Source organism: Equus przewalskii, chromosome 3 (assembly GCF_037783145.1).
Source record: "Equus przewalskii isolate Varuska chromosome 3, EquPr2, whole genome shotgun sequence".
In the NCBI taxonomy this organism is placed as follows: domain Eukaryota; kingdom Metazoa; phylum Chordata; class Mammalia; order Perissodactyla; family Equidae; genus Equus; species Equus przewalskii.
This window is the reverse complement of record NC_091833.1, coordinates 13,105,098-13,130,639: the sequence shown is the minus strand read 5'-3', so window position 1 is coordinate 13,130,639 and position 25,542 is coordinate 13,105,098. Positions and strand designations below refer to the sequence as shown.

Sequence of the window (25,542 nt, the reverse complement as noted above, 5' to 3'; positions counted from 1 at the left end):
GCACATATACACATCTCAAATATATTTTTTGGAGCACATAAATCCAAAACCTTTGAATTGCATTTTTGTCTTAAAAATGCTTCATTTTTCATTTTTAGTATCATCTGTAATAGGTCCCAGAGTGCTATCTTTTAAATTAATAATAAAGTATGTCATGGAGATGTTTCATACTTTTTTCCTTCTATTTCATATATTCTCATTTCTAATCCAGTTATTGATTAGATGTGTCTGTAAATCCATTTATTGATTAGATGTGTATGTTTGTGTGTGTATGTGTTTCAGCACAAATTCCAGGACTACACATTTAATAGCACCAATTTTTTAAAAGTATATCTTGTAACTGTAGGTTACATTTTTGTTTAACATTTGCCATTATTACAGTAAGCAAAATTCCTCATGAACTTTCTGATGGACCCAAATGACATTGTGATTCACAATTATTGACTGGAAAGTGGGTGTTCCTAGTATACAGAAAAAGTGGCACAGCGGTGTGACAAAGAGTGCATTTCACTCAAGACAGCATGTCCTGAAACTGGATGATTTCTAATGAATGTTAAAAGAAGTCCTCTTTATTTCAACTTTTCTTTTTTTTTTTTTTGGCAGAGAAAGATTCTCCCTGAGCTAACGTGTTGCCGATCTTCCTCTTTTTTTCTTTTCCTCCCCAAAGCCCCCAGGGCATGGTTGTATATCCTTCCTGGTTGTAAGTCTGGTTCTTCTGTGTGAGTCACCACCACAGCATGACATCTGACAGACAGGTGGTGTGGTTGGTTCCATGACTGGGAAACAAACCCAGGCTGCCAAAGTGGTGAGCGCCAAACTTTAACCACTGGGCCATCAGGGCTGGCTCCAACTTTTTTTTATTTTGAGTGAGAGATTATTAATATATGTTTATATTTTACAATTTCAAGTTGGTATAATCAAATACACAGAAAATGCTGCAAAAACTAATATCTTTGATGTGACCCAACTTGTTTAATTGGAGGATGTGGTTAAACATGTATTTAGCTAGTCAGACCCAGCAAATAGAAAGTCAGGCTCTTTTGAAAGCTTGCATTTTGCCTCTTGGGCTTCTCAAGCTGTGTAACGAAAAATAACATCAGGAATTTCATTGAGGGTGACATTTAGGGCCTTTTGTTTTGTTGCAGTCAAATACCTAGAGACCACTTTTCTTAACTAGACAACATTGTAGCTGGAAAATCCTTAATGGTCCACGGAGGGAGGAATGATATAGTACAAACTCTTACTTTAGTTGTTATTTTGAATCTGAGCATTATTTTACCTGGATCAAGAAAGGGTTTATGGTGTATTTTTATGGAATAAAAGCTTCACACAGTTCTCAATACACATTCTAAGCCCAAAGCAAGTGTCTCCCAAGGTTTGTGAGTGATGAATCCAGAATTCCAAAGGTCAAGGCAGGTTTGTAAACTTATGTTCCTTTTGGCGTAAAAGAAACAAGCTAGTTTCATACACTTTTCAAGGGTGCTTTGACAAATAGGCAGTCTAATTGTAATGTAAGCAAAGGTTAGTGACTTAATGTACTAATTACAAAGCATTTCAATCCTCTGCTCAAATTGGAGTGAGTCCTAGCAACAGTTGGTTAACTTGCACCTAAGGTTTATCTGCTTTTGAGTACATTAAATTGTATTTCTCATTTAAAAACGTGTATGTGTGTGTGTGTGTGTGTGTTTGTGTGTGTCTGTGTGTTTTCTCTAATTTTAGCTAATTTAAACAGGAATTGCCTGGGCAATTACTCCACATTAATGTGATTTTTACTTTTACTATTCACACTTTTTTCTTTTTTTTTTTTACTTTAAATATTTGTCTTTGCTCTGGGTTCTGCATAGTACAGATTTAAGTTGTTTTTAAGCTTTCATTTGTAATCACCACTGTGATTACAAAATTATTAATGATCACCCTTCTGTTTAAATACTAGCCTTGGCATGTGTTTGTTATGGAACAGAGTCATAGAAGAGTTTGCAGATGTTAAACTGACCTATGATTATAGCATACTGAATTTTGTCTTTTGGCTGAATTATGTAATTGGCATGGGTTTTGTATGTATCAATCTATTGATTGGTTGATTGATTCCCTTCTCATTAAAAAATAAGGCATGTTTTTGTTTAGATCTTTCCATTTGTAGATATATTGGAAATCCCTACTGGTAAGCTCAGTATGATAGGTTTCTTCTCGAGAGTCTCCGATCCTTATGGGAAACAACCAGCTCCTGGTGAGATAGTTGAGAATGAAAACACATAGTGCAGAAAATTTTTGTCATAGTCACATGGCTAAGAGCAGAAGTTCTGGAGTCAGGGTGGTTGGGTTGACATCAAGGCAACAAGATATGTAGCCTTAGCCCAACTGTACACACTAGGAAACCAATGCTCAAGATTCTTATATGAGTTTATACATAGAAAGTACATAGTGCAGTGCCTCATAAGAGGTGAAAAACTAAATAAACAAAAATAACCTGTAAGCTTTATTAAAGAGCTCTCTCATGTATATAGTTCAACAAGCTGTTCTGCTTCTTCATAGCTGTCCGTTTTCTAAATCTACCAGGTGCCATCTTAGCTCTGAATATGTTAGCCTCTTAGAATATAGACAGAGAAAGTATATTTTGACAAAGTAGCTTATCCAACAGCACCTGTACATTGAACACCTTCAAAAAGTCTCAAATCACTCACTTTCATAGGGTCTCTAAAATATAGTGCTATTTCCACTTGCTCATTTAAAAGCATGCTAAATCTCTCCTACTGACAGTTACTAAGGTCATTAATATAGGAGCCACTGTTGGAATCAAGGAGTGAAGTCACTCATTGGCTGGGGATGCAGCCTTTATCTCCCTTCGAGCTGGACAAGAGATAATAGAAAGTAATGGAGGAGAAGTGAAGTGCAGGCATTTACCCAAAACAGTCAAGAGTCATAGTAAGCACAAGCTTTCTTATCAGCTTTTAGAGCTGGTTCCTTGACGAAAGAAGTAGAATTATAAATAGAACATTTGTAATGTGCAATTAGCATATGCATAGTGTAGGCATGCATTTAAATATCTCAAAAGCAAGTTTCCTGTATTTACCTTAACATATTAAAGCTTACCACAGATGAAAATACGTATTTCTTTAAATAAAACCAAAGCATGACATAAAACAGGGCTCCATAAACTAGTAATATTTGAGGACAAAGTTATGAACATAGAAAACAGGAGTAAAATGGCACACTTAATTTAGCTAATACACAAAATTCCATAACAGAATTCCTATAAATTTGTTGTTGGTGGGCCAACACTTTGACTCTCAGCTTTCTGGTATCCCTTGTGAGGTATGAAAGCTGATTATTAGTATAAATCAGAGTATCCATAAGGTAAACAATCCATCTCAAGAAATTTAGGTACTGTCTTAGTGTTGGGAATAGTTATTTTCAACTAAGTATTTTCTCCCTGCAGTACACTAGGCAGTGCTGTGAGCGACATCCTCAACGCTAGCCATGTGATATCACAGTGAGGTGTTTCATAGGCTTTTAATTTCAAACACTCCTTAATGTAGGTCACAAAAGTGCAACTATTGTGTGTAAAGTGCAATTCAGTGGACTAACTCTCCTAACTCTACTACAGAGAAGGACTGGTTACACAAACGATATTGCAACTGGGGCTCTCAAGTATTCCAATGCAGTTTAGTCATAGATGTGAGGGTATTCGGAGCAATGGTTTGCAAATATTTTTAAATAGCCTAACTCTCTTGTCAAACAATGTCTTATATAAAAGCGTTTAGAGTTGATAAATTTGAGGCTTCAGCATTATGCTGTGGGCCACCCATCATGCTCCATCTCCTGAGGCCCCTCCTGAGGCATCACAGTATACCCTGCCCCTGGTACAGAGCTGTGCCATATATTCATGTATATATAATACTTATGATTTAACATTTATATGTATGTACATCTAATGAAAGATATATACAAGTAGAAGTAAAATAATATTTGGTGAATCCAGACCTACACCTGCTCTACCTAGTTCTGCACCTAAACCTTACACATCTACTATTGTCAGGTAACAGAGACACTTAGTGTAAATCTCACACTAACTCTATGAGGTATTCTTATTCCTATGGTGACATAGAAACTGAAGCTAAGAGAAGTAAAGTGATTTGTCTAAGGTCTCATGATGTTTAAATCACAAAGCCGCTATTAAGGTTGAGGACTGAGTGACTTTAAAAATCTATATTCTTGCCACTATGCCATGGGGGTGAATTACATGGCAGGGCTAACCGAAGGAGCACTCAGACCATAAGTGATAGCTCATGCAATGCCTTCTAATGTGTCTCTTGTTGTTTACTCTTTATTCTTGAAATTGTCGTGAAAGGTATTAATGGCAGAATTCAATGGCAGTAATTAGCCACTTGAAATAAAAAGTGCATAACATCTTAAATGAGATCCTTTGTAGCCAGTTTTCCTCCCAAACCACACCGTTAACTCAGCACACCCTGGATGCCATTCTCCAGTGTGTGTCTACATATAATTGCTATTACTATTAATGAGACTTATGTAGGCTCACAAAAGAAAGAATGGAACCTATTGAATCAAAATTATGAATCCTTCAATAGTTCTTTGTGACTGAACACACTGCATCCTGGTGGTTTCTGTTGCATAGCCAACAATTGTTTAAATGCTGGGTCATTTGTGGGCATATGCTCCATCTGTCAGGTGTCATAGAAACCTAGGGACATAAAAACGTCCTTCTACCACCTAATGGTTTTCATCTGTTTGGTGAATTTAAGAGTTGACCCTTTAGAAGAAATAGCTAACAAGGACACAGATCAGGGTGTTAATTTGGAAGATGTTACAAAGACAGAAAGCAAAACTGTCTGTAAATAAATCAGAAGACTTTGGAAAGGACTGTGAGGTATGGGAAATTAATGGGCTGCTATCAGCCCTTCTTGGGTTCAAATACCTGTTCTCCTATTTGTTGTCCCGTGATTTAAATAATCTACCAAAGGATCGATTCTCAACAGCGTTCATTCTTTTTCCTACTTCCCATATTTAGAGCATAGATTTTTTCCACTCCCAAGGGGGCACCAAGAGAATTCAGGAGAAAAATATAGAATAATTATTTATTTGGAGTAGAGTTAAAGAATGATTGCAAAGAAATGTACACACACACGCACAAAAGCATGCACACACATGCCTTTGGAGTCCAAGACCAAAACTCCATAGTTCTGTTTCTTATTAGCTTGTGTGGCTTGGAACAGGTCAACTACTTTGTATCTCAGATTTCTAATCTATAAAATGAGAATAATAAACACTACTTGGAGTGTGAGGAAGAAATAATGCATGTTAATAAGAACAGTACAGGGCACATAGTAGGTTCTATACATTTACAACTTTCTTCCTCCATCTCTTCCTCTTTCTCCTTCAACTTATCTGCCATCTCCTGACCCGATCCTGGTAAAAGTCATCTTGGAAATAATAATAGTAGAGATTTTGTTTTGTTTTTTGCCCCTGACTAAAAAGAGTACTTCAGTAGTCAAATCATTTATGGGGCCAACAGTTATTTACTATGAGTCTTGATTTAACATGTCATGACGTACAATTCCTTTAAGGAACAGTAACTTGAACTTTTGCAGAAGAACGATCTTAGTTTAAACTCCCCTTGAAATACAGTTGCATGATGCTTTGAAATACCTGTAAGGTAATTTCTCTATAATTACACATGATGCATTAAATAAGTCCTAATAAGCTCAAATGCAGAAAAATAAAAAGAAAAGTAATTTAATGTGACACTAATTTCTTTCTCTAACTAAAACCGTCAAAAGCACATCTCTAACAGGTAGAAATAGTTGTTCTCCTCCAGACGGTGGCTTGGTTTTGGTGAAGGGTGAGCCGTGTGCTTTCGAGCTATTTAATATTGTCTCTAATAATACATTAGTCCATTGAGATCGAGTCTTGACTGGCATAAGGAAAAACAGTGAGTATCCAGAAAGAAGCTAATTTCCATTAGCTCTTGAGGTTCTGTTGAAACAACAAAACCAACAAAAACGTCTTTGCTCTTTTTATTGTAGTTTCCCTTGTTATTTAATCGGCTTGGCCATGTCTGATAGGCATTTGACAGTGTTGCCACCCCTTGGTCGCACCTGCTTTAATTGGACAGTGGCAGTTTTCAATTAGTGTAAGCACGGCTTCTTCGATTGCCTCTGCAATTTCTCTCACATATGTATTGTAATTATGTGTGTACCTCAATGTGTGAGACTATAAACATATGCTATATATCTGAATAAGAGTGCTGTCAACACTTTATTTTAGAAGTGTATTAATTATGACTGAATAATAATGTGGATGCTAATGCAGAGCAATATCCTGTGCCTGGTTGATATTTATATTACCAAATGCATCTCATTCTCCGAAGAATGAATTTTAAAGTAAGGAACAATTAACAACTCTATGGAAATTGTATATTAAGAGTGTCTTACAAGTAATCCTCCTCCAGACAACTAACAGCTCTTTATTTTAAATTGTTTCTTTGCCAAAACAGGCAGGGATATTAAAAATAGAAGGCTGAATTTTAGTAAGATTTGCAACAACTAAAGATGGCTACGTGCCTGGATAAGACGATTTTTATTTTAAATGTTTATAGCACTTTTTTTTAACCAAAACTAATATTCATTTATCCTGGTATATTGCTCCATCAATCACCAAGATCCTGTATATTTATGAGCGCAATTTTTGAAGGTGATGCTCTTTAACCTTCAAATGAGCACACACTGATAATGCCTGGGAAGATTATTGTTTTCAGTAACTTTCAGTCGCGAAGTTAGGAGTGGGGAAAGGACTTTGCTGTTAAATATTCCAGGTATCTGTGGATTTGGGTGAGCAGGTAACGTTAATATTTAACTCTATAAGAACAGTGTGAACTTGCTATGTCCCATAACTAGAGGATAGGATGAGAAACTGTCCTGGGCATACAGTAGAAGCACTATAAATATGTGTTGACTATATTTGACAATAGACTATATGAACAAATATGAATGACTATATTTCTATACAAATTTAGTGTTTTAGTGTTCAGGATATGAATGCTTGAATGTCCCTAAAAAATGTTTGGAACTTGAAATTGATTATTCCCTAGCAGAAACAACTTGAACCATTTGTTAAAAATGGCATTTGCCATTATTGAATAAAACAATTCCACTTAGAATATTTCAGGAGTTTTTTAAAAAGTCACAGAAATTACTTTTTGATTTCTAAGTCAGTGTTTCTTGGAGTGTGGTGCCTGGACCAACAAGATTAGCATCACCTGGAAGCTTTCTAGAAATGCAGTTGCTTGGACCCCAGCCCCAAATTGTTAGCTTGGGGCAAGAAATCTGTGTTTTTACCCTTAATTCCAATACTCACTAAAGTTTACATTGCTCTAAGCATACATATGAAAATGTATTCATACTTCTTACCTCTAGCCATCTAGATAAATTGCCAGGGCTTCATAATAACCTGAGATATATTCATCTGTGATTTGAAATGAGTGTCCAGTGTCTTGTAAGAATTGCTTTAATGTGCAAATTATTGTTAAGTTGGCTTCAAAGAAGGATATTTTGGTCAGAAAACTTGAATATGATAGCTTTTACTATGTATTTGATGTATAGTGTTTTATTTAATATTCACAAAATTTCAGAGAGGGAGTAGCTCATTTCCCCATTTGTAAAACTTGCCTCAAATTGAAACAAGATGAGTTTGACTTTCTAGTGGCTATACACTGAAATTTCCAAACCTAGGTTTTGTGATGCTAACTCTATAATTCTTTATTTCAGATTAGCAGCCTATGTTTACAATATTAAATTATGTTTAATATAAAATGTAATTTCATCAATTTATTAATGTAATTTAATTTAATATTTAATTAAGTTTTTTAAAATAAACTTGATTAAGGTATAATTACATTAAATTTGGATAAGTAGTTCTCAAATCTTTTGGTCACAGGACACCTTTATACTCTTAAACTTATTGAGGACTCCACAAAGCTTTGGTTTATATGAATTATATTTATTATATTTGCCATTTTAGAAATTCAAACTGAGGAAATTTTAAGATTTATTTGTCATTTAAACTTGTGATAAAACTATGACATGTAACATAACATTTGAGTGAAAATAAACCTTTCAAAGCAAAAAATAGTGAGAAGAGTGACAGAGTTTTACAGTTTTTGAAATCTCTTTAATTTCTGGATTAAAGAAAACTTCTAGGGGGCTGGCTTGGTGGCTTAGTGGTTAAGTGTGCACACTCTGCTTTAGCAGCCCAGTGTTAGCAGGTTCAGATCCTGGGCATGGACCTGGCACCGCTTGTGAGACCACTGTGTGGTGGCATCCCACATAAAATAGAGGAAAATCGGCACAGATGTTAGTTCAGGGCTAATCTTCCTCAAGGAAAAAAAAAAAAAGAAGACTGCTGGCTTCTATCTACTTCTGCATCCAATCTGTTGCAATGTTGCAATATGTTGTTTTCTTTGATGTCCGTGAAGAAATGCCAGCCTCACACAAATACATATGTGGAAAAGGCATGGCTTATTGTAATAACCTTCTCAGATAATTGTGGATATTTTTCTTTGATACCACACTGAAATCTCCACAAGTGGTAATTTCTTAAAAGCTAGCTTTAATGTGGGATCTGAAACCATATCAATAAATTTTTGTACTCTGCTACATTGAATCTATCGGTTTCTCTTACATTTTGATTGACCTTTTGCCAATTCATAAGTTTCTAGCTTCATGCACTTGGAAAATATTGCTTTACTGAGCTATACAGGTCTTCCAAATTTTATTATAAAATAAAGAAATTCATATCAGGTAATATCATCAGATCATCAATCTCACAAAAAATCTTTAAGTATCTTGAGGCTTCAGTCACACAGAGGTAGATACAGATTTCCTTAAATTCCAATATTTGCTTAAAGCTCATATTTTTTCATGAGCTACAAATACTGGTGTTTGTCTTTGAAGTGATAAACTAATTTTATTTATAAATTTAAAAATTATTTTATAAATGATAATTTTTTTATAAAATATATGAGAAACACTCAAGTCAGAATAGTCATAATTTGTGTTCCATTTATTCTTTCCATTTTATGGAAAATGAGGTTCCGTAAAAAATGTAGCTTGTGGGGCCAGCCCGGTGGCGCAGAGGTTAAGTGCGCACGTTCTGTTTCGGTGGCCTGGGGTTCACCGGTTCGGATCCTGATTGCAGACATGGCACCGATTGGCAAGCCATGCTGTGATAGGCGTCCCACATATAAAGCAGAGGAAGATGGGCATGGATGTTAGCTCAGGGGCAGTCTTCCTCAGCAAAAGGAGGAGGATTGGCGGCAGATGTTAGCTCAGGGCTAATCTTCCTCAAAAAAAAAAAATGTAGCTTGTTTAGCTTGTAGCTAAAACAGTCACATACTCCTTGAGTCAACAATCATACTTCAGGATGTAACAGAAGTGCTTTATGCGTACTTCCCATTTCATTACACAGAATATTAAAAATATGTGTACTCAGGGCTGAGATTTAATAAGTTCTTATTTTGTTCTGCCTCATCAAAGACATTCTTAAGTGAAACTGCCACCCCCCAACCCCCGTCTTTTTTTCAGTTCTGAGAGTGCATGGTAGTGAAGTACCGTGACTCCTAGTATAGTTTGGTGGCACTGCCTTGATTGGTGCTAACAAGGCAGCAGTTTTGTCCTCCATTACATTTGTGCCGTCAATACAAATGTTAACACAGTGAAAAAAGAAAATATCTTTGACCTCCTGGAAGCTCTGGAAGGTGCCCGGAGACCCCCAGGGGTCTGTGGCCCCCTCCTCTGAGAACTGCTGCTCCAGACCTTCCTGTTTCCTGCGGGGCTCGAGTCTAAAGTCCCACCAGAGGTGGTTCCTACGGAGGGAGGAGAGACCTCGCTAACCTTGCAGTTTTGCTTATTGCCAGAATTTTTCTTGTACCCTGATGACAAAGACTGACTATTTTTTATCTTCACTGGAGGCGATTAAACTTAGCCACCAGGATGACAGCAGCATTCCATCCAATCTCCCCAATCTTGCCCCATTGCTCCCAAATTGCCAGGTTGCACACACACACACACACACGTTAATAGTTTGTGCAGTGCTGGGCTGCATCCAGCCTTTCTCTCAGTCCATGGTCACTTTCACAGAACCCTCAGTTTCACATCCAAAGGTAATTGAAAGTTAATTTCTTTCTTTAGTATAATCACTCCATAATATGCCAAAGTGAAGTCTACATTTTTATTGTTAAATGGAACCTCTTAGAAACCTGGTTCCTCTTATATCTCTGAAAAATTTTCACATTAGTGATTAAGTGTCCCTGAATTTCTTCTCTCTCCTCAGACACAACAAAATTGAAAGTAAATAAATAATACACAAAAAAGCAAATCTTCTCTCCTAACCCCTGCCCTTGCAAACTCTATGTCACTTTTATCCCCTCTCCTATGTCTATTACTTTCTATATTAGTAGCTCATGAACTTTTCATTGCAAATAAACTAGCATATCTGACTATAGGAAGAAGGCTAAGGAGCCACTCAATCTATTTTTAGTGGCCTAACTGTCCACTAGGCCAGACAAAACTCTTCTCACAGAGTGGGTGGAAGGAATTAAGAATGCATATGCACATTATAGTTTCTTATCACAAATACATAGAAATACTGGGAGGAAGAAATGAGCTAGATTAGAGCTTTTTCTTACATTCAAAATTACATATTGAGCATCCATTATGCCCTTCGTCAATGTTGCCATGTTATTAGTGTTGAGTGTCCAGAGGAAAGTTGTATTAGTTTATTTTGTTTTAGGGGAGGTATGAATACATGATCATTTGAGTAGGTGTTTCCCACTGGTAGATTCTGCTTTACACAGTGTATCTAGTAATTCCCTAGCTTGACATTATTTTCTGCAAATCCACACCGCACCTCCCTCCTTCTGCCTCCTAGGTTTACTAGATTTCCCAAAAGCTTTTTCTACTGGCAGGGGCAAATTCTCTCTTTCTCTCTCCCCCTCCTACACCCCCACCCCCGCCCAGGTTTCCATCGTTAGGCTCCTCCCCACAGGGGAGTCTGGGAACCTCGGACTTTAAGGTGTTAATTGGATGTCACAGGTTTCCAGAGGTCATTAGATCTAAGATTTTGTTTTCTCCTCTGTGCCACAGGGATAACGACTCTTGACCTTGACTTTAATTCTCACGAGGCTCCTAGTAAGCAAATAGGTGATATGTGAAATGTATGTTTAAAAAATCACTAAATGTGGTGGCCGGCCCCGTGGACAAGTGGTTAAGTTCGTGAGCTCGTTTCCGGGGCCCAGGGTTTCGCGGGTTCGGATCCTGGGCACAGACATGGCACCGCGCACCAAGCCACGTTGAGGCAGCATCCCACATGCCACAACTAGAAGGACCCACAACTAAAACTACACAACTATGTACCTGGGGGTTTTGGGAGAAAAAGGAAAAATAAAATCTTAAAAAAGAGAAGTATTTAAAAAAGAAATTACTAAACAGGTTATATGTTTGTGAACAGTGAAGTCCTTGGTTTTAGATACTTTTATTTTTCTTCCCCCGTATTTGGTCTGGCACACAACCTTAAAACAGTGAGACACACATGAGCTTAAGAAGCAGACAGGCTTGGACTTGAATCCTTTCTCCATTGCTTGCTACACGGGATATTGAATGCCTGTTTAAGGCTCTAATCTTTAGTTTTCTTAATCTGTAAAACGAGGAGTCTAGTCTGTGCCTCATGGGGTTGTTGTGATACTGAAGCGAAAGAGAAAATGAATATCTCTAGTGAAGGAAACTCTCAATGGTCTTGAAGAAATGGCTGAACAAGCAAATGCATAGGTTATCCCCCATGTCTGGGTAGCTGTGGTAACAGTATATTTCTGAGGGAGAATCCACAGTAGTATATTAAAAATGTATAATAGCTATGCAAAAGGGAAGAATGTCTCTAAATATTCACAGGCTGTTTGAGCTATAAAACATCATAAAAGTAAATTAGCACCCCTCCTCTTGTTTTATAAATTAGATAAGGTATAATTAGAAAAGGTATAAGGTGATTAGGTACTCGACACGTAAATTTATCAACATTTCAACAATTCTGTAATGGTACTGATTGAAAATAAGGTATTAGTTTTCTACTGTTGCTAGGACAAATTAGCACAAATGCAGTGGCTTAAAATAACGTGAATGTATTATCTTATAATTCTGTAAGTCAGAGTCCAACACAGGTTTCACTGGGCTAAGATAAAGGTCCCTGATCATGTTCCTTTCTGGACCCTCTAGGGGAGAAGCTGTTTCCTTGCCTTTTCAATCTTCTAGAGGCCACTCCCATTTCTTGGCTAATAATTCCCTTCCTACATCTTCAGTGCCAGCAATCTTGAGTCTCTCTACCATTATTCTGCAGGCATGTCTCCTTCTGACCACAGAATAGATCCTTCTCTTCTAAGGATCCATGTAATTAGATTGGGCTCACCTGGATAATCCAGGATAATCTACCCATATCAAGGTCCTTTAAATTAGCCATACCTGCAAAGTCCCTTTTGCCAGGTAAGGTTACATTTATAGGTTCTGGAAATTAAGGTATGGATATCTTTGGGGGGCTATTGTTCTGCCTTTTACACCTAGAATCATAACCTATCAGCAGCATCATTGTAAGCTGAGACCACCATTTTGCATAAGTAACGTATTAGTGATAAGTAGCTAGTGTGCTTTAGGAGGATGTATTGTTTGCTAGGGTTGACGTAATAAAATACAACAGACTGGATGGCTTAAACAGAAATTTATTTTATCACTGTTCTGGAGGCTAAAAGTCCAAGATCAAGGTGTCAGCAGGTTGATTTCTTCTGAAGCCCATCTCTGTGTCTCTCTGTGTCCTCACAAGGTCTTTCCTCTGCATGTGCATCCCTGGTGTTTCTTTGTGTGTCCAAACTTTCTCTTCTTATAAGGACACCAGTCAGTTTGAATTAAGGCCTATTTTAACCTCGTTTTAACGTAATTACCTCTTTAAAAACTCTGTTTCCAAATACAGTCACATTCTGCTGTACTGAGACTTAGGACTTCAGCATGTGAATTTTGAGGAAAAATAATTCAGCTCATAACAGAGGATCTGAAAGGATTATTTTTGTGTCTGTTTAGAAATGAAACAAAATACCCAATTTATTTTCATAAAAGATTAATATTGTTGTTATTAAAGCAGGAGTTTTACAGATTTCCAACAGATTTATAGATCTATTTATAGTATGAAAAGTAAGGGCATCTTGAGTTTTTAGGTTTTCCTTGAAGTTTTGTTGTTCTGGTTTGGTATTTTCTCAGCCAACTTCCAGTTTCTGTTGGCAGAGTGGAGATGGAGTAGAAAAACCTACATAAACACACATACATATTTAATTACACACACACATTTCTAGCGTTGCAGGCAATATTATTAGCATCTAATTCTGATAATTTTATGGCATGTTAGGTTTTACTTCCAAATCTTCACTACGGGGATAATGATATTTGGGAGAGTAGGAGTTAATAAACAACAAACAAAAACTTTCATATACATGCTATCCTTAAAACAATCTGAGATTTTTTTTTTTTTTTTGATAAATGGTGCTGATGGCCTCGTTAGTGTCAGTTTTTTAACAAGAGGAAACTGAAATAGGGAAAACTTAAGTGGCTTATCCAAGCTCATATCTAGTAGTTGTAATTCATACCAGATCTTTTGATTCTCATTTATCTAAAAAGAAGGATGCTTGTGAATCTAGTTAGTTGCCCCTCCTCTCATTCACTCTTTCATGTACTCATACATTTTCCAATAAAACCATTCACCTACCCATCCTCTTCCGCTTAATTCTTTCATTGACACCTTTATCCATTCAGCCATTCATCTACTTATTGAGTAGTTGGTGCTGAAACCTGAAAATGTGATTATTTCTATTAAATCTGACCTTTGGCCATGGCTCTCTGCATTCTTACACGACTTGGAATGAGTCAGTTTACAGCGCTCAAGAGGGAGGAGTCGATAACACAGCTAGGTTGTTATCAGGCTTTTTAATCACAGAAGAAGCTGATTTGCCAATGTCACACCCTGTTCTATCGCCCAAACTAAATCCCAGGTTTATGTATTTCATTTTTGATTTCAATTGTAATTTTCTTCCAAGTTCACAGCATTTTGATTCCCCCACAGTCCTTTTATAAATATAGAATTTCAGAGGGAATAGATGACTGTCATTTGGTTATCCACTGTGTTCTTTCCCATTGTGCTCCTGTCAGTTATTTGCATAACAAGATACATCTTGTTTAGTAAGTAATTGTGATTACCACATCAGAAATCGATCTTATATTTTCAACTCCTATTATTGCTCTGGTTAATCAAGTTCTTTTGAAACATAAAGAACATTGATACAACATTTTCCCCTTTTCCACAGTACTATTGAATGCTTCACTGTAAATTGATCTTTAGAAAATATACTGAATATCTGTTTGAAATATCCATATATTGTTTAAAATTTACTTCTTTTGTTTGGCTAATAATCCTGGGAGTCTTTTTTTCAGCTCTATTCACATTGCTTGCATTGGGTATTACTACACTGTATATTTATTTAGCACAAAATTTTCTCCTCTCATATCTGTTTTTATATCTATATCATCTATTGAGAGAAAGAAAGAGACAGAGAGAGAGAGGTTTGTTCAGGAAATTTTTGGAGAGAAAGTTTCACTGAAAATTAAATATGTACCAAAGATCTTCATATAAGAATCTCCTGTAATTTATAATTGAAGTTCTAAGGGACTATGTCTGCTTTAGTGCTTTGAAACAGAATAATTTATGTTTTCCCCAAGTCAATCTTTTGGAGAGAAATTGTCGTCCTTCCAGCCCACCCACTCACCAGTATGTCCATCTGTTCATTCATATCTTGATTCATAGTATTTAATGTACATTGGAACCTAAATGGAAGGATGGCTGAAAGTCTTATTCAACCAGCCATCCCTTTGTCTATTATTTCCTTTATCCATGCATTCTCCAATAAAACCATCTATCTAATCATCCTCTTCCCCTTAATTCTCCTATCAGCCAAGTTATCCATCCCTCCATCCCTCCATCCCTCCATCCCTCCATCCATTCATCCATTCATCCATTTTTTGCTCTATTCATCGAAATCTCTTTTTGTTAATTGGTCCACTGTTACTGTTCACCCACACTATTGCACACACAACCATTTATTTAATGACCATGCACATTGACACCCCCCCCCACTTCTAGGTTTACAGTTATTTAGTAACAAGAAATAAAAATAATATGCACTTTAAATACCTTACAATTTTATTTGTTAGTTATACCTCAGTAACATGGAAAACAAGAAATAAAAAACTGAGATATATCTACTATCATTCATTATTGAATGGATGAGTAAGAACCAGATATGTGATTATTAAGCAACATGCCCAATGTAAGAGTTAAGCCCACCTTCTACCCAGATCATTTGACACAAGAAGTGACATCCTCATTTTTATTACAAATCAACGTTGTATGTTGAATTCTGACTCAGAATATGTAGGGAGGTATGTTTTTCTTGGAAAGCAGTCCCAGTTTTGGCAGAACCTATCCATGTAATTCCAAAATTCAGTCTCCACAAGAATCCACCCTATATGCATTTTTACTTGAATATCTTAGTTTCCAGAAGATATCTTGCCTTTATTATTTATCATCTGCCATCACATTTTAGTCATTACAAAAAGCCTAAAAGTAGGATTATTAAAACCGTTATTGAAGCATTTTACAAATAAGGAAACAGTTTTGGGGAGGTTAAGTAAATTCCTCAGTATCTTGCAGTTTCAAGCTAGCTCTGTTTCTTATCAGGCTTTCATTCTAGGTTCCATAATCTGAACTACTGCTCCATAAATCTTTGGTTGCTTTAGAGAAACATATTGACTTCCAAGCCTGTAAGATTTAATATATTAACCAGGCTGTTTTCAGCATACATAAGAAAAGATGTATCAGCAGATGGGAGTCCCTTGCCTTTTTTTCTATGATTGCTTGGTTAAATAATCGAGTCTCCACCTCAATACTCAAATGGAAAAAGGCAATCTGAGAATATGGAATTTAAACACTCTTGCAGCATTTTTAAGGCCATTTTTTGTAAAGTGGGCATACTTAAGCTGTTTTTTTATACATCATTACAGAATTAGTCTATCTAATTCTCCTTTTTCTTAATCCAGTCACAAGAATTGGCATTACTTGTGTATGGGTTTTTCTATAAAGACAAATTTTACACATCGTGATAATTTAAATATTTGAAGTGCTATCTATCATCAATACCTTGTCCTTAAACAAAATTAGTCTTGGTAACTTTGTTTATTGGAGTCTGACTGACAGAGATGGATTTGCTAAGGGGCTGACGCATCATGTTCCCAAACCTGTAAAGCTGTGATCCAGACTGAAGATAGTAGCAAATTTGCCAAGGTCATGAATGTCGGCTTGGGAAGTCTCTTGGGAAACAGCCTGCCAGCCTCTTCTTGTCAATATTCCTTCTTTGCATTCCTATTAGCTGAGCATACTGACTTTCTATTTCTATGTCTATTCTGTTCCAACCTCTTACAGGATGAATTGGTTCACAAAATGGGCCTTTATTCTTTGATTTCATACACATGACTTCTAACTGTATATATTAAATCTCTGTTGCCATTAAGGGGCAAACTGGAGAAGCTTCTCCTTCTCATCTATGGAAACAGAAGGTCCCCGTAGTAACTAGTTATGCTTTCCTGAGGGTCTCTATAGAATTGTGCTAAAATCTTTATGTTCTGGAATCCAGTTTACTGGGTTACATCTGGTGCTGTTATTTGTTAATTTTGTGAGCTTGAGAAAGTCACCATTTTTACTGACCCTGAGCCCCTCATCCGTGTAAAAACACTGACAAGTACAGGACGTTAAGATAGGTCCTGTGCAGACAAAAAGAAAAATTAAACTTCAATGAGCATATACCATTTGCTAAGTATGATGCCTCCTTCTGAGGATAGTGTTGAATAATGTGCACAGAGGCCCTGCCTTTGTGGAACTTACCGTTTAAAACAGTAGCACACGAATACCCTCCTTTTTTTGACTCTGTTTTCAGGTGTCTGCAGCCAGAAACAGCAGTTTACTTGGACCTGCTTCTAATTTTCTGTTTCTCTGGGCACTGGTCCCCATGGCCAGGTCAAGCTGTTCAATACTCACACCAGCAGCTGACACAGAATGCAGAGAGCACGTCTGAGAGATCAAGATGCTACTCATTTGCCTGCTGTCAAACGTTAGAAAATAATTTTTTTGTGAAGCAGAGGTCATTTTCAGTGTGGGATGCTGTGCTCTATTCTTTTAATCAGGGATCGTTTCTGCTTTACCCTTTCACCTCTGAAGACAAATTTAAGGCTAACTTGGTTTATATGAGAATGACTTTGAGAAGTGTTATTATTTCACTGAATTATTATTTCCTTAGAATATGTGATCACAAGAGTAATTGGACTTTCCTAATTTGATCTTACTAAAATGTTGGCGTATTTTTACCCCATTACCTAGCTTTAGTTTTATGATGTAATTTGTTTCTGCAACTTAAGAACAATGTGAGTGAAGGATGTCTATTTAAATTATTTAGATTTACTGTAGCAGTATAACATTGTAGTATATAAGATCTAAGTTATGTAGTCCATCATGACACCCTCACCCCTCCCATCCATCCACCACCATCAAATGATGCTTTATTTAGCTCTAAAGCAGCAAGAGCAAGTGGTTGTCTAGTTCTGCATGAATGTAATGATGGAACCAAATTTTCTTGAATGGACTGTTTCGTGTTTGATCAGCATCCTTTTTGAGAGGTCTTTTGTGAAAAGAACTCTCACGTCCTCTTGTTCTTTCTCTTTACCTGCCCTTTCACTCTCCTAGCAGTCTAAATATGTACCAGATCTAGACTGAAGTCCTGCATTCTTATCATCTCAGAGATTTAGGCCAAAAACATATATTGTATCAAAGTCCCTGGTGCCATCTTTAATATTGAATAGTTGTGATTTAAGGATTAGATTATCAATCCATTCACTGATAGATTCATAGCCCATAGCACAGGGTCTCCATGACAGGCATGTATTAGATAGTGAGAATATAATGCTAATATATAATTTGATTAAAGAGTGCTAAGCTTGTTATCTTCTCCAAGGATGAGCAGATTCATGAAAAACAGAGATCAGTAAGTGACAGATTTTCATGCTGCAGTGACCCCTGTTAACTTCTTTGGGTTCCAAAAAATGCTGATTCTTTCCCAGTAACTTAGATACTTCTCTAGAGGAAGACAGAAAACTTGAGAAACGTTCCTATGATGTCCTTCTGGGTAGAGTGAAACTTCAAAATAAGTTCTGATGCCAGAGCTACCAGATTTTCAGATGAGGAAGTGATTTCCCCTGCAGTTCACAGAATCTTACTCCTCATCACTCATTAGAGAAGAAAAGGAGGCAGAATGGTAATGAAATCATTCTTTGGTATTAAAACAGGCACTCAGAGGAGAATTCATCTTCTCTGGGCTCTGCTGTCCTAGGAGTACTTTAGTGTCCTCAGGGATTCTGCGTGAGAAGGTGGAAGGGTGGTTTATACTTTTTTTTTTTTTTGACAGCCATGAGAGAGGTATGGGTGATATTGAAGACTGGGATGGAATGGGATTTCTTATTCTGAGAACAGTGATGTCAGTGTATCAGATAACTGTCATCCATCATCCATCAGTTATTCATCCATTACCCATCCATCTATCCATCCATCCACTCATCTTTCCATCAACCCTCCCATCTACTGTTCTCTCAGTTCTTATGCTGGGTGCTAAAGTTGAATACGTATTTGAGAGAATTCAAGGACTTTGCATTTAGAGTGGGTTAGATTTTAGATCACTGGACCCAACATTTTTAAATCTCTTTGCTCTTTTCCTTAAATCATTGTTTTGAAAATAAAATGAGCATATGTCCTTTCCTTTCCTTCCTTTACATACACCTTATTCCACAAATTTTTTTTTCGAGCTTCCAACAGCATGACAGACACCTTACTAGGCAGTGGGAATACAAAGGAGAGTGAAAATGCAAATGCTTCTTCCCATGACTTTTAGAGTCTAAACTCTTATTTTAATTAGGGGGTATTATGCAAATATATGGGAGATGGCGAGGGTGTAATTATCCTGATACTCACAATTCAGCTCAATTATGTAGCAGTCCCATTATGATCCCTGAAATTGAAAACATAATGTGAAAGACTGGGATCACTCATCACACATCTGACACTGTGTTTCTCCAACCAGGTTTCAGTGAGTGACCAGAGGGATTGGTGATTCATCAGGTTGTAGATGTGACAGAACAAAGATGCCAGGCTGAACTGAAGAATTGAAATTGAGGCAGCTTTGTGAATTGATGTCTAAGTTTTCTCTCTATCCTCCTCTTCCCTTTTGCTTCCAAGACCTTTGCTTAGAGGCACACACCAGCCACTGTGATGTTACTAAAACAAAACTATTATGATGTCAGGCTCCTTACTGAAACCGTATTTATGACTCTCGTTGTTTTTATAGACAAATCCAAACTCTGTATCTTGGTTTCAATCAAAACTCCACATAGTCTGACCCCTGCCTTGCTTTCTATTCTTATTTCTTGCCACCTCTCTTCTCCTTAATTCAGTGCTCTTGCCATATTAAATCATCTTTAGTTTCTTTAACATAGTATGCTCTCTCTTAACACTGGATCTACATCCATATTATTACCTGTGCCTGGCACGCATTTCCTCCCTCTTTGGGATCTGAAGTTTTAATCGTTACTTCTTTGGGGAGGCCTTTTTCTCCTTCCACACTCCACTTTCTGACTTAAATAAAATTTCTGCATGGTCTTATAGTTCTCTTTTCTGCCCATAGCATAGCTTTTAGAGCATACATTTGAATTCAGGAAATTTACTCTGAAGCTTGTACTGTTAAGATTGCTACTTGCTGATTGTGCATTCTATGGAAAAGTTCCCTAAAAATCTCTGAATCTCAATTATTTCCTCGATGAAATGGAGAAATGATCTTAAGTGTGTTATGAGAATAACATTACATTTATACATGTAAAATGTTTACCAGATAATAAGTAGTCAATACATGTAACAATAAGAATAAGGATACTTCCCCTATATTTTCTGTTTGTGTTTATCTCCCACTAATCTATGGGTCTTTGAGGGCACAGACCATGTATGTGTTGTTTGTAATCATGTTCCATGCCTGTTTAATAAATAAATGGATGGAGTCTTTGTGTACGACATCCAGGCCAAGGAGTCTTATCACCCCAGGCCAATACGCATATGACCCTTATCCTGTTTCAATTAGCAGAAGCAGCCCTTGAGAGAGATGGTCATCACACTTCCAAATGATGCACAATGTGTGAACATTTGCTGCATTTAGGATATCTGGTACCACAATCTCACAGAAGGGACCTAAGTTGGGGTAAATTGACAGGAAATGTGTTGTTGCATTGAAATAAGCAGGTTCTGACAGACGTATGTGAAGGCCACAGAGAAAGCAGCAGCTTTGTCATTATGTAGCCCAAATCCTTCTGAGGTCCAGACCTGGAGCCTTATGAGTATTTACTGCCTGTAAATTGCTATTGTTACACACCCACAAATCTTTTATTTGTAATGTGAAGTTGGTTACTTGAACAAGCCATGTGTAAGAGTGTGTGAGAGTGTGTGTGAGTGTGTGTGATATAAATAATAGGGTGCAGTAAATGCATGTAGAAACATAATATCCTATGTTTCAAGGTTACCGTTATCCCAGGGGTCTGGAATTTACTGAGATTTGCTAAAAATCAATTTCCGGAAGAAAGAGGAAGCATACAGTGTTCTTTAAGGGATTTTTCAGAATCATGTCTTGGGAACTTGCTTTCACTGAGGTTGTAACTGGGTTTATCACAATATTTTCAGGTAGTTGTATATGGTTGAATATGATAAAAATGGTTTTAGTTATTGTACACGTAAAATGTTGACTTCCATTTTTTCTCTATTTTTCAAAGAGATCATCTCAGATTCTAAAATCAGTTCTCCAGAGGAGATGTTTTATTCCCATATTATAAGCAAAGTAACTGAAGCTCAAATAAATGTGCTAATTTCTCCAGTTCATATAGTTAGGGAGACCTGGATTTTTGCTTTGTGGTTTTTGTTTTTTGGTGAGGAAGATTTGCCCTGAGTAACATCCGTTGCCAATCCTCCTCTTTTTTTCGCTTGAGGAAGATTAGCTCTAAGCTAACATCTGTGCCACTAGTCCTCTCTTTTGTGTGCAGCATGGCTGATGAGTGCAGTAGGTCAGCACCCAGGATCTGAACCCACGAACCCGGGCCGCTGAGGCAGAGCTTGCGGAACTTTAACCACTTGACCATGGGGCTGGCCCCTTAGCTTTGTGTTTTACTCTTTCAAAAACCTTTGCTTCTCCCTTCTTCTCCCTCAGTTATTTTTAAACACAAGGGACAATCAAAACCTAAGTTAAGATTATAATACAATTTACCAATCAGAGGCTATTGATAAATGTAAGGAAAATATGGCACAAATAACTTCTAACGTACATAAGGAAACACCGTTTTGAATGGCTTAATTTTTAATAGCAAAAATGTTGTGGACAAGCGTGACACGCACCAATACCTTCTTTGTCTCAGGAATGCCTGGTATGTGAAAGGGAACCTCCACGAATGATATATTATTCAAATTTTCTTTTTTTAATAAAAATGCTAATGGAAATGTTAAAATGCACATAAATTAAGCTGATCATAAATTAGGATTAATATCACATTAATGAATTATAATCCCACATTCATTAAGATAAAGAGGCATTTCAATATTTGCTCTTGTTAATAAATTTAATACAATAAATGAAAGGGATACACTTTGAGATTCAATAAATATTTGATGTAATCTTATGCTTTCACTTTTTAAAATATTCAAAAGTAAAGTGGGAGATCTAGATGCATTTGGATTCTTTGTTGCTATTTTATGTCATTTTATAATCTTTTCTTTTCATTTATTGAAGCGCTAAATACAATTTAAATTGGTGAAGAAAACGGTAGAGCCAGTTCTGAAGAAAAGTGATCCCAAGAGAACACAATGCCTTTTGAGTTTTTAGGAGTTTCTTTGCGCAAGACAGTTTTTTTTTTTAAAGACCACGAATTTGAAATCTCATGGTGCAATAAATGGAACTATATTGGCGTTTAAGTAACTGAGTTAAACTGAAAATATGTGCATATAAGCAGTTATTTTGGAGCTAGAACTCAATGAATTTTTCTTTTAAAAATGCAAACTAAAACTCTATATTCTTGCTTTATTTTAGTTGTGTAACAGGAGTGCCCATAGCATAAAAAAGCAGCACCATATATCAGATATATCCGAACACTCTTGTCTTCTATTGAGAGTAAACTGTGACAATCTGAAAGCCAGGGCTTCTGTTTTCCCCAGTGCCTACCAAAGTATTTCGGGCAGAGTAGGTGTTCAATAAATTTCTGTTGCTGTGATCTGAGATGAATCTGGATCCCTACTGCACAATTCTCATTTTTCAAAGGGTCCCATTTCTGGAAAAATGTGCTTCCGTTTTCTGAGCTCAGTGTTACTCTCTGTAAAATTGTAATAATTGTCATGGGCCAGAAGGACTGTACAAATCAAAGTAAACAAAGCCCTTCGCAAACATAAGATCTTGATATATGTGCAAGTATTAAAGTTATTTTTGATTTTAAAAACATAGAAGGCAGATCTAAGTTGAATTCTGGGTCTACCACACTTGATTGCATCAAATATGAACCTTGGAGACGCTATCATGTGCCTTGTCAAATTTCCCTTTCTTATTTTCGTATGAAATATTCTAACTTGTTGACATTTGAAAAAGTTAAGGGAATTATATGAGAAGTAATTCACATAGTTCTTGGCACACAAATAGTGATCCAAAAAGGAAGCTAGCAATACTAACTTTAAATAAATGCATTAATAAATTGAAAAGAATACATATATTTTTATATTTTCTCCTTGATCTTTTTATCATTCTAATTGCATATCACTTTGTACTGAACAAGTCAGAGTATGTTTTTAAACGGTCCTGACTTATTTGTATGAATTTCATTATCTTTTATTTTGATTGATAGGCATACAGTTACGTAGACTCTTTGTACAGCTACTCTTAGCAGAAATTGATGAAGGTACCGTTCATGTAAAAAGAACCAACTTGATATGGAAAAGGAAGTAGTTAAAAAGTAACTTTGCAAATTGCTCCATCACTAACCAATGACACTTTTCATTTTAGCTACACACAGACCTGGATCCCGGGAGCAAAAAAATCAAGTATATCCTATCAGGTGATGGAGCTGGGACAATCTTTCAGATAAATGATATAACAGGAGATATCCATGCTATAAAAAGACTTGACCGAGAGGAAAAGGCTGAGTACACCCTAACAGCTCAGGCAGTGGACTGGGAGACGAACAAACCTCTTGAGCCTCCTTCTGAATTTATTATTAAAGTTCAAGACATCAACGACAATGCACCGGAGTTTCTTAATGGACCCTATCATGCCACTGTGCCAGAGATGTCCATTTTGGGTACGTATGCTTCCAATTTCACAGAACTATTAAGAGTCATCTTTAAAATAGCTCCTGGCATCAGGGATAGTGTGTGGCTGAATAAAAGACATTTATTACCGTCTTATCTCTAATTTGCATTTCCAAATCCCCTTTTTTGGCCTCAGTTCCACAGCTCAATAGCTTTAGTCCCTTAGTAATAGGAACTGACGAAGCAGTTTTATTAAAATATCTCTCCTTACATGACAGTACTTCAATAGGTTGAATTTGTATTCCTCTCCTAGACTTGTAGTTTGAGTACTGTTACTGAGGCAGATTTATCGAGATTTGTTCCAACATGCCAGACTAATCCTATTGATATTTGCTTGATGTTTAATTATTTGTTTGTGTATATTCACATGCAGATGCAGCTTGTAGAGAAATAGAAAACCTTCAAGGTCTGTAGTCAGTCAGATATTGAGCTGGTGGGTCCAGTCTAGAGTGGATTAGGAAATTATAGTTAACCAGAAACTTCTGTGCTATAGCCATCTTACCTTTACTGAACTGTTTTTAGGAGCACTGCTATCACCAATGACCCACCCCTGCTTTTTTTGAGCCATTGAAGTACCCACTACATTTTACAGAGCAGTACCTATTCCAAAACGTGATTTTATAATTTCTTTTTCCTTTTTTGGATCTGCTTATGTATCCTCAAACCCTGACCTTGAACTAGGAAACCCCTGATCGCAGAAAATACTATGACAGGAAGGATTTTAGGGCTATTCCTTCTCTGACAAAAGTAGTAGGCAGGATCCAAATTCAGAGTATATGATCACGAAAGTCATCCTTATGTGTGTAATATATACCCCAGTTTGTTTCAGATTGCATTTAAAACAACATTTAAGGTTACATGCTATGCAGCAAAATCACATAAAGTAGACGCAGGTGAACATGAGGAGACAAATAAAAAACACAAATAGAGGTATAAATTGAAGTCCAGAATTAGATAAATAGCCTGGCTTCATTTGTTCTCCTCTTTGGTACCTACAATATAACTTTGGTGGGTACACCCACTGCAGCAGCAAATCACAATTAATTTTGAGTCTTCATATCTTACCCATTTATTTCTCCGCCAAGACTCCACTTTGTCAACCTTTTGTGCAAGGAATTCTCCTTTCATTTTTTTCCTTCTTATCAAAATCTAATTGTTCCTCTATGGTTGGCTGAAATGACACCTTTTCTAGGTAAATTTCCATGGCTTTCTAGCAGGAAGTTCTCCCTACCATTACCATCACCATGTAAAGAAACACAAACAAGCTAAAACACCTACATGTTGGTTTTAGATTCTGACATACAAGCAGGAACTGAGAAAATGTATTTTTCTTTGTTTTTTTTCCTTGTTTGATCAGCTCATTTAGGGCAGAGAACTTGCCTAATTCATCTTTTCATCCAGATTAGAGTCCAGATTATTAGCACCTGCAATACATACGGAAGATTTTATCTCAACTATTAATAAATGATAGACAGGGAAGTTGCTATTTTTGCCTCATTATTATGATTTCTACATCTTAATGGCCAAGTCTATATCTGTCTATTGTAAATGTGTCAGAGACTCTCTTGCCTGTGTAAATGAGTCATGTGCCTGATAAATATGGTGAGACAGAAAACTCTCAAAACTTCTGCAGACTTCAAGGTCAATTTCAGCTAAGAAAAGGATTTTGAAGATATTACTAGCTTCATAATGCAATGTGTATGTGCCCCTATAAATATATATGGATTTTTTCTCTATCTAAAAGATTTTTCTTGATAAGAGAGTAGAGACTAAAAGAAATAATCTACACTAGCATATACACAGTTATTTTTTTAAAATGCTTAGTCTATGACGTCTCTTCCAAAAGCCACATCGAATGTGCTACGGTTGAAAGTGTGGGTTTTGAAGTTAGATAGATAGAGTTTTGAATCCTGGTTCCATCCCTTATTATCTGGTTGACTTTGAAGCTCAGGGAGGTTCAATTAT

The 25,542-nt window shown here is 36.6% G+C and overlaps 1 protein-coding gene across 4 annotated transcripts in view; it reads left to right on the top strand.

The window, feature by feature from the left end:
- CDH8 (cadherin 8) overlaps positions 1 to 25,542 on the top strand; it is a 337,912-nt gene that overhangs the window by 86,909 nt on the left and 225,461 nt on the right. For all 4 annotated transcript variants that reach the window (XM_070612041.1, XM_008515416.2, XM_070612038.1 and 1 more), the window contains one exon: positions 23,273 to 23,567. In XM_070612041.1, the coding sequence (XP_070468142.1) occupies positions 23,273 to 23,567 (295 nt within the window). The remainder of the gene's footprint in view (positions 1 to 23,272; positions 23,568 to 25,542) is intronic.